The sequence below is a fragment of the Dermacentor variabilis genome, chromosome 8 (assembly GCF_050947875.1).
Source record: "Dermacentor variabilis isolate Ectoservices chromosome 8, ASM5094787v1, whole genome shotgun sequence".
Lineage (NCBI taxonomy): Eukaryota > Metazoa > Arthropoda > Arachnida > Ixodida > Ixodidae > Dermacentor > Dermacentor variabilis.
Window position 1 is genome coordinate 45865399 of NC_134575.1, and position 9291 is coordinate 45874689.

The window sequence follows — 9291 nt, forward strand, 5'->3', positions numbered from 1 at the left end:
TGTATTTTTGTTGTTGTTGAAAGGTAGTCTTGACGATGCTTGCACTGGCAGGTATCCGGAGAAGCCATACCGGGGCTCGGCATTTCGCTGCGTGAAGACGTCACCTCCGCTGGACCCGGTGTTCCAAATCGCGGCTCGGGAGAGCGGCGTGGACCTGCGGGACGTCCGGGAGAACCTGCCCCCCGACCTCAGCATCTGGATCGATCCCGGCGAGGTCTCCTACCGGATCGGCGAGAAGGGGGCGGCGCAGGTGCGTGCAGGACGACGAAGTTTTCGCATTCAGAATGCATGGCGGAAACCTATGCTCGGTGGTCAACCTAAGCGTTTGTTTACGTGGTCGGCCCTCAAGAACTGCATTGCTCTTGCCCTCTGTGCCGCCGCGCTGCAAAACCTTCGTGTAGCTTTCCAGAGACGCGTCGATAGTACTAAAAAAAAGTTTCCTTCTGCGGTGTCGTTACGGACATAAGTGGTTGTATTTGGCTTGAACATCCATATATATTCTCTTTGAGCTGGACAGCACTGTGTTTGCCACTGCGTATTTGGGTGGGCACCGACTGTAGGAAGGTGGCTTGCGATGAAGACGTGGCTAAGCCGAGAGACGTATAGGAAGTTTTCATGGCTGGAGTGGGTGCCGAGCTTCGCTTGTACGAAACCCATCTGGCTGAGGGTTACATCGAAGGAGGCGGATAAGAATGTAGCCAGCCATGATGATGAAATAACAGGATAACATCGTGCATTGTGTCACTGTACTTACACATGTGTGCGTGTCACTGGCATCTTCAAACAACTACGAATAATGAATGCCAGTGCTATACAAATAACAGATAACCTGGCCAATGATGTATTAAATATGTTGGCGTCTCGCGAACTCTACACAGCCATTTTGTATAATGAAGCGACCATTACACGATCTCTTACTTATGCTTGAGCCCGAGGGTTCTACAGTGCAGGTTTGTGAACTTGCTTTGAGCTGGCAAACGCATGCATTATGCTTTGAATAATCAAATGTTGGGCACAATGTCTTGCTCAAATGTTTCTTTCATCTCTCCTATTCATCTCGTAGCCCGTGTCTGGCAGTATGAACCACGTATACTGATACTGAGCTTCAGCCTAACCAGACGAGGTTGCGTCGATCTGTCGACTACAGTGTGCATTGAGGCGTTCACGTGACAGAGTTTTTTCCACTTTGAGCAACGCGCTTTATTACATCTTATCAGCTTCGCCCCGGAAAAGCCTGCTGTCTTTATTTCTCGGTATCCTCCAATTTGGCCTGTCACGTTGAAAGAGGATCGTTCAGTTGGCATGTGCACACGGGAGAAGAACAGTTGCAAGTAGGTTGTCAGGCATGCGGCACTTTTTCCTACAGTCCGAGTTCCGATGACCTGCAGGTTTATGGCACTGATGTTGAATTCCAGGGCAAATAGGGAACAACCGAATACAAAAAGACAGAATGCTGTTGTAGATTTATTTGTCCTGTCTTTGCGCTGGAAAATAGCACTATGTCCAGTCAATTTCTTGGATGGTAGAGGCACTTGTTCTGGCACGTAAAACACCGACACCCTTCCTGAAGAGACTAGGTCATTGACAAATCAACATGTCAGAAAGTTGGCACTGGGAAAATGCTTTGCACGCGTCAACCCTGTGGTCCTCCTCCTCCTCCCAATCATCACCGTCATCACCATCGCCATAATCATCGTCATGTTTAACTACACATTAGAATAAAGCCCTCTCTTCACGACCTCTAGTTACCTCTTTGTTGTGTTGCCAGAATATATAAACTTTTTTGTTAAGTCATATAAAATCTTGTTACTCATCTTCGTGTGCAGATTTTCATTCCTCTGCAACTCGCTACTCCCATCAATTTCTGCTTTAGCTTGCACTGCTCTCGCGTCAGAACGGTCTTCGCGAATCGCTCGCAAACCTCCACTGTGTACACATTCTTCGTCCAGGTGCTTCTGGGCGGCCCTCAGACGTCGGCCTCCGAGTCGCGCTGCTGCTCGACGAGCCCCGGCTCTGCCGACGAAGCCCTGGTCGCTCAGCTGGCCGGCCTCGGCCTGGGTCCCGGCGTCAGCATGACGCCCCTGTCGCCCGGCTCGGCCGCCGCCCAGTCGGCCGCCTCGGCCCCCGCGCTGGCCGCCGTCGCAGCCGTGGCCGCCGCCGCCGCGGGTCCCTGCGCCAACGGCGTCCCGGGCGCCGGCGCGCCAGTCGTCAACGGTACGGGCACGCGCTCTCTCACCTTCACCACAGCCAGCTTCGCGCAGACGAAGTTCGGCTCGACCAAGCTCAAGACAAGCTCCAAGCGTGCCCAGAGGCTCTCGCCCACCGAGCTGAGCCTGCGGCGAGAACAGCAGCAGCAACAGCAACAACATCAGCAACAACAGCAGCAACAGCAGCAGCAACAACAACAACACGTGGCCCGGGCAGCGGCGGTGCCACCACCGTCGAGCGGCAACCCCATGTCGCCGCACGACCTCTACGGAACGGCGGCGGCGGCGGCAGCGGCCGCCGCCCTCCCCGTCGATGCGTTCGGCGATGCGGCTGCTGCCGTCGTGGCTTCGCAGGTGGCTGCGGCTGCGGCGGCCGCGTCTTGCCCGCCGCCTCCAACGACCGCGTCACGGTTTGCGGCGGCGGCGTCTCCGTTCTTGGCGGCGGCGGCGGCGGCTGGTGGCTCGCTTCAGGGACATCACCACCACCACCACCACCCGCACCACCACCACCACCCGGCCGTGTCCGGTGCGGCCGCCGAACTCGGAGCTGCGCTCCAACAGCACCTGCTGTTGGCAAACTAGTCGGAGCAGCCGCCACCCGTGTTTTTTCTTTGTGTTGTTTCGTTCTTTTGTAGGAGGGCCCACATCTCGCGTTTGAAAAAAATGAAAAGGTGGGCTGCCGCCTGGTCAACCGAGGGGGTTGGCGGAGGCTGAAACTGCGGCGACACTGGTTCTTTTTTTTGGATGTGATCGTCACAGGGGTAGACGAAACGCGGAAGACCGAGCAAAGATGAGCGGGACCTCTAGACGCCCTGGAGGAGGGGGAGGAAGTTGCGCTTGCCTGGGGATTGCGGTATTGTTGGATAGGTTGGCTCTCCGTGTCACTAGGTCGCAGGCCTAACGGAAACACTCGATAAGACAGCATAGTTTCGGTGACTCCATAAGCCGGGAGCAGCAGGCCGTTTCGTGTTTACCTCTCGTTTAGAGTAATTTCGTACTCCTAAACGGTTGCAGGTCTACTAGGCTTCCGCCCAATCAGAGTGGGTGTTTTTAATGGACAGTTGCAGATGAAGCTAAACACGGTACTGACTGGTTGCTCGCGGATTATGAGTTCCCAGCCGTTTCTGTCATCGCAGAGTGAAAAACAGCAAAAGCGGTCGCTTCTTCATAGACAAAGATGAAAAGGACATCGTACAAAACATGTCTTCACCACTTGCATAACGCTGCATCAAAAAGAGCATTTTAGTGGACTAGAATTTAGGCTTTTCAAGCGAGATTAATATTTGATAACAGCGGCGTATCTATTGATGGCTCAAAATGTAGGGTTGCCTGTTCACACTGGAAACCGTCACGGTGGAGGTGCGACAAAAGACAGTCCTTTTCCTAAGATTCCTTTATTTGTTTTTTTTTCATGGGAAGGACATAATTCGCATGTTGCACTGTGGCCAGCTGGTTTGACGGAGCCGACAATGTTACGGCGTTTTCATGAAAACGATGGAGTTTGCCACTGTTAAATCGCTCTCTCTTCGTCACACGTTGAAGAGGTCACAAAGAAAAAACAAGAAACAGCCCTATCCTGAGTGTCCTGAGAAGGAACATTGTACAAAATAGACGGGTCTGATCTGTTCGATATGTCAGGTTGTAGCTCTGTTGTGAGCACATGTGTCTGTCTTGGCCTGAATTGTGCCCATAGTATTAAAAATGGCGATGGGATCTGCGAATACTGTACGTTAAAGAAAGTCGCATGGGCGGAGTTGGTACAGAACAGAATTGAAGGTCTTAGCTTCTACGGCTGCCAAAACCTTGTTTTCGCAGAAAATAAAGGGTGCATGAAGCGGCAAAAATATATATGCCGTGCAACTTTAACGTTTATAACACAAGCATCGCAAGCTTAGTCCCGTAGAGAAGAGGTTTTTTCTTCTGGTATTGTTTCAGTTCTGGTATTGGATACGCGGGGAAAAAAATGTGGTGACTGTTATGAAAGCTTTGTGAAGAGGAGCATGATGATCACCATTATAAGAATCATGGGTGCCCTCTCCGTCAACGCATGCATCTCCGAGTAGCTAAAAGAAACAGACGCTTTCTTGCGTAACGTAATTTCTTGCTGTAAGTGTACACCTTCGCTATTGTATTAGACACATCGCACAAACTTGCGTTGCAAGGCCAATCCATAGCGCCTGAAATATATATTCGTTAACAGAAAGACCAAGAAAAAAAATGTATATTTTTGACGACGCATATGTTTTCCAGACGTAACGTTTAGAAAACCGTAGTTGCTGTTGATGTTGGAACATAACTGTTGACATTTTGGGCGTCTGGAGGTTCTTATGCAGTATACAGAAACAAGTGCCATCTGCTAGTATAGACGTTTGTCACGGCGTTCTCAGAGCGAGACTGTTCTAGCAACAACAACAAAAAAGCCATATGAGAAAGAGAAAAAGAGCCCACAAAATGTGAAGAGAAACACATCTTTAAAAGTGTAATAAATTAGGCTCCAGTTTGGCGATAAATGTCTGACCGCCGATGAAAGGATGCCTGGAAGCAGATGGCGCCAGTTTCGCCAGTGTGCACTACTATTGCCGTGGTCGGGTCGCAGTGTTGTTGGGTGCTCATCTCGTGGTTAGGGGAGGGGGGCGAATATCATGAAACTGACACTCGCATTGTTATGCAGCTGCTGCAACTATGGCCATTGTAGCGAGCAGACGATATGATACAAACGTGCACCTGGCCTCAGGGATGCAAGCAGACGGTCGCTTTCTATATTCACGCCGACGAGCGGGTTTTCCTGTCGTTTGCGGCATTCGTCCTTGCAGAAGCTCGCACAATAATGTGCTAACCGTCAACCGTTTTAGAGCTTTGAACCTCTTCGGTGTAGCTATTTTTCTGCGACGCAACATTTCAGAGAGGTGTTCGGCTATAATTGTTACAAGACGAAAAGAAAGAGGCAATCGAGATTAGCACCCATTTAGACTAGCGAGCCAAGAAAGCCTAGTCATCTGCGGAAAACCACCCTCGTTCAATTATTCCGGTGGCTTGACGTTTTGAGAAGTGAGCCAGTGATCCTGTTTCTTTTATATGGTATAATAGCGATCGGCACCAGCACCATGCGACTGGGACAGAGTCTGAGCATGCCATTTCTGACGTCATGCACTGCCTCTGAGGTGACTGTGACGTCGCATCCGGTGCAGCGAACTGTTGAAGTCTGGTGTGACGAGGCACATTACGCCATGATGGTTTCGTTCAACGCTTCCTCGGGCACTCGCTGCCATCACGTCACCAAATCTATAAGCCAGCAAATCAAATGACTGAAGGTGGCGCTGTGACTTCACGCCATCTCGGAGGACAGAGCTGATGAAGGCGACGCGTTGTGAAGTTGAGGTCTAGTCGAGTGCAAAGTTACGACTAGTTCATTACTGCCGTGACGCCACTCCGCTTAGTCCCGGCAAAGCCGGCGGCGTCATTACGTCGCAGCGACTTGTCATGCGAGCTTTGACCCTTGCAGCCAATGGCACGCCAGGGTACTCAGCGGAAGTGACGTAGGTGCCCAGACTCTGTTTCTCTCGAATAATTAGCCGCATTGCAGTTGCCTGGTTTCCCATTTCCCCCTTTTTTAATTTGAGATATATATTGTGGACAACCTTTCTGACTTGCCTTTTTCCATGTCGTTTTTTCTGTACATGTTTTTTCTACTACGAGGTGTGTCGGTGTGTTTGATACAGAATGACCGCGTCATGACCGGGTTGTATGTACTTCTCTATACACGCATTGCCGCTGGGGGCGCTGTAGGGCGCGTTCGTTTCTCAGGCCCGCGTTAGTTACAGCGGGCAGACTATATACTCATTACGTTGCCTAGAGCCCAAGTAGCACAAGTGTGGCCCACCGAAAATTGCGTTGGCTTCGTCCGCGGGAGAGCCACATTGTTGCACGTCAGCAATTGCAGACGACAGTGGCTGTTCCTCAGAGCCGACGACAGTGACCGGAATACTGAGCATCGTCTGAAACCGCTAGAGAAAACGCAATCATCGTTGATTTCTGTTTGGAACCATTGATGAGTCTAATATTTTATATTTGCAAAAAAGAAAAAAAAAAGAAAAGATAACGAGTGCATTTGAAGATTGATAACCAGATTGCGATATATAAACGGCAAGGGGCATTAGGCCTAACACGAAGTAAGACTGCGCTTAAGCCACGGTGCGCGCAGACCGCATCTTTCGAGGCCCCTTTTAGTTTTCTCCAGACGACGGGTTCCGGCACTTGATTATTTATTTTTCAGTTTTTGTTTTGCCAGACGCGCTTTGCAGCAAACCGGGTGGCATTGCACGTAGCGTATACCATCGTTGTCGTCAAGCTTCGTCGTTGTAATCGTCATATTTTTTATATCTACGAGAGAATAAGAGTTTTTTAGGTTGTCGTTTTTTAGTTCGTTCGGGTCCGCTGCATTTTTCGGGCAGAGGGAGCGTCAGTACAAAGGTTGGATTTCGGTAGGCACGGCGCAGGGCGCGCTTAGTCGGAGGTGAGCTGCCCGCGATGGAATGTTTTATGTCAGGGCGGGAAGAAGGGGAGCGAGACACCGAAAGGAGAGTGCAGTGAAACGGCAGTGAGATCGACGGCAAATGGAGAGAATCTATTTTGTGTGCGGCGCAATAAGCGTGGGGGTGCGCCCTCTGCACCCCCACCCCCCTAACAATTTTGCTTCTGGGTCCGTAAATATGTACATGCCTATATTACATATATCTACTATATCTATCTACGCTCCATCGTAACACGACGGACTCACCAACAAACCCACGACCTCCCAAAGAAATCCTTGACGCGGTAAGAAGGAACGAGGGGAAGGAATAAAAAAAAAATCGGAACTCGTTTGTCGCACAAGTTGTTGAACTCCGCTTTCGATAATCCTGCCTCAGATGGTTAACCACTTGGAGTGCTGCTTTGGACCACTGTCACCATCTTCTCGGCTCTGACTGGCTCACGAGGCAGCTGTGATTCCTGTGATACGCGCAGAACACCAACAGAGCAGAATTTGACAGAATAACATTCATGGTATTGGGACGATAAGGATGGGGATGCCATGTGGCCAAAGTTGATGGCGTAAGGGGTGTATATGACACTCGAGGCCAAGCCTTAGCCGGGAAAACGAGATAGAACAAATTGATTTAAGAAGGACGATGACTTGGTCTGCGTGGGGAGAAAAAATGTCGCGAAAGCCGACAAGAAAGAAACGAACTCGCAGACGTACGCCCGATTTGTGAGCGAAAACAAAACAAGCCGCTCGCACCAGAACTCAAGATATTGTTGGCTCTTTAAGGTCTATATGTCAACTATTAGGGGTGCGGAGGCTTGTATATATGTCCAAATTGCGTGTGCGGAGGCTTGTATATATGTCCAAATTGCGAGCGAAAAACATTGCGCCGCTGGTCAGAAAACGCAGTAAGCATAGAGAGTTTTGCAACTGGTGCGATTCAAGAGCTCCGATCAAAAATAGTTCTAACACCTTCCTTCAGAATCCGATGTAACCGCCACACGGCTGCCCGTCCGCGCGAGCTGCCCCGCCAAATCACCACGGCTGGCAGCAGACGACAGCGTCGGAAAGTTGGCAGGCGACGTCACTGCTGGCAGACGGCGACAAGCTCTGGCGTTCTTTAAGCGCTGGGTATGCCGACAATGTTTTTCTTTTTCGAGACTTTGCTGTTTCTTTGAAGAAAGGGAGGCGTCGTGTCCTGGAAGCTATTTTCGTACGCCAGTGGATAAAGCTAGGCTTAAGAGCGAGCTGGGACCGTTATACCATAGGGGCTGAGCGTCGAGCGGGTCGGGTCGGGTCGGTGTGGTTGTGTTTGCGGCGGTTCCGTTGTTGTTGCTGCAGCAGCTCCTGTTGTTGCGCGTGGAGTAGAGTAGGTGGCGCTACGAGGCGAGGTCCTCGCGTTGCGATGAGAGTGCTGGTGACCTGGGTGTGCTTTGGAAAGCATTCATTTAGCGCAGTGCGCAGTGGTACGAGGCGGTGCCAAGACGAAATGGGAACGCAAACAAAGCAAATGGTTGTACATCAGCCTGGCCGTTCATTGGAAGCTCCTGGAAATTTACGAACGTGCAGGCCACACTCCTGCCGAACAGATATATGCGAAGCAGCAGACTAAAGGCATGTGGTCGAAGGTTATGCAAGTCGCAAGATACGACAGCCTGTGTTCTAAAGGTCCTCATGGAGCATGAACAGTTGTTTAAAAATCTGGCACGAGCCATTCTGGCTCTTCGTCTGTTAACTGTCTTGACGTCTGTTTCACTTTCATGTCCTGCGTTTCTCGTCGTCTTGTCGGCGCCGCCTCTTTGGGCCTTGCGCAAAATGAAAGAAAGGAGAAAGGGTGGAAGAGATGAGAGTGTGATATAGAAGGAAGCGCAGTGATATCCACGTCCTAAGATTCCAAAGGAGAAAAAAAAGATGCATATAATACAACAGGAAGTCCCTTTTATCTTTTGTACTTTGACTTAGTGCAGACGACGCGTCCGTCGCGTTCGTCTGCAGATGAGGCAGCCACACATTGTCTGCACTGTTTCTTCACATCTTGTTACATTTTAATAAGTTTTTAATAAATGTTGGACAAAAGCGTCACAAACGTGTCTCTGGTGTTTTTGTTGGCGTGGCACGGAGCTCGAATAGCTCGAAGAGCTCTCATCGCCAAAATTGGAAGCATGTATTTAGGCAGCACGGAGATAGTGCTCTGATAAAGAGAGAATAAGGAGCACACTAAATGAAGTCGAACTGGTAAAGCGTTCATTAGAAACTCTCTTTTCCGTCATTTTGGAAAAAGACGTATTGAATATCACTGCAGAAAATGCAGGTCAAACTTACTCAATTTTGCGTCGAAATGTCCGACATCGACACGTCCGGGTGGCGACACAGATTTCAAGATACTTACGCTTATTTAGGCCGTTTCGGTACAGGATAAGCCCTCCGAACTTGCTATGTTGAGCGCATGGTTCTTTTAGAATTCACTGTATTCTTTCTTGAGCTATAAACAATTGAATAGGCCCGCGCACACGCTGTCAGAATTTATGACGTCACTACGGGCTGTCTGGGAACATCAGTGTG

The 9291-nt window shown here is 50.1% G+C and overlaps 1 protein-coding gene across 1 annotated transcript in view; it reads left to right on the forward strand.

Moving 5' to 3' along the window:
* The window catches only part of LOC142590196 (protein Tob1-like), a 30085-nt gene extending 21270 nt beyond the window's left edge, over positions 1–8815 (forward strand). Inside the window, exons 3-5 of the mRNA XM_075702102.1 lie at positions 52–250; positions 1950–7545; positions 7579–8815. Coding sequence (XP_075558217.1) covers positions 52–250; positions 1950–2789 — 1039 coding nt within the window. The 3' untranslated portion in view covers positions 2790–7545; positions 7579–8815. The remainder of the gene's footprint in view (positions 1–51; positions 251–1949; positions 7546–7578) is intronic.
* The last annotated feature ends 476 nt before the right edge of the window (positions 8816–9291 follow it).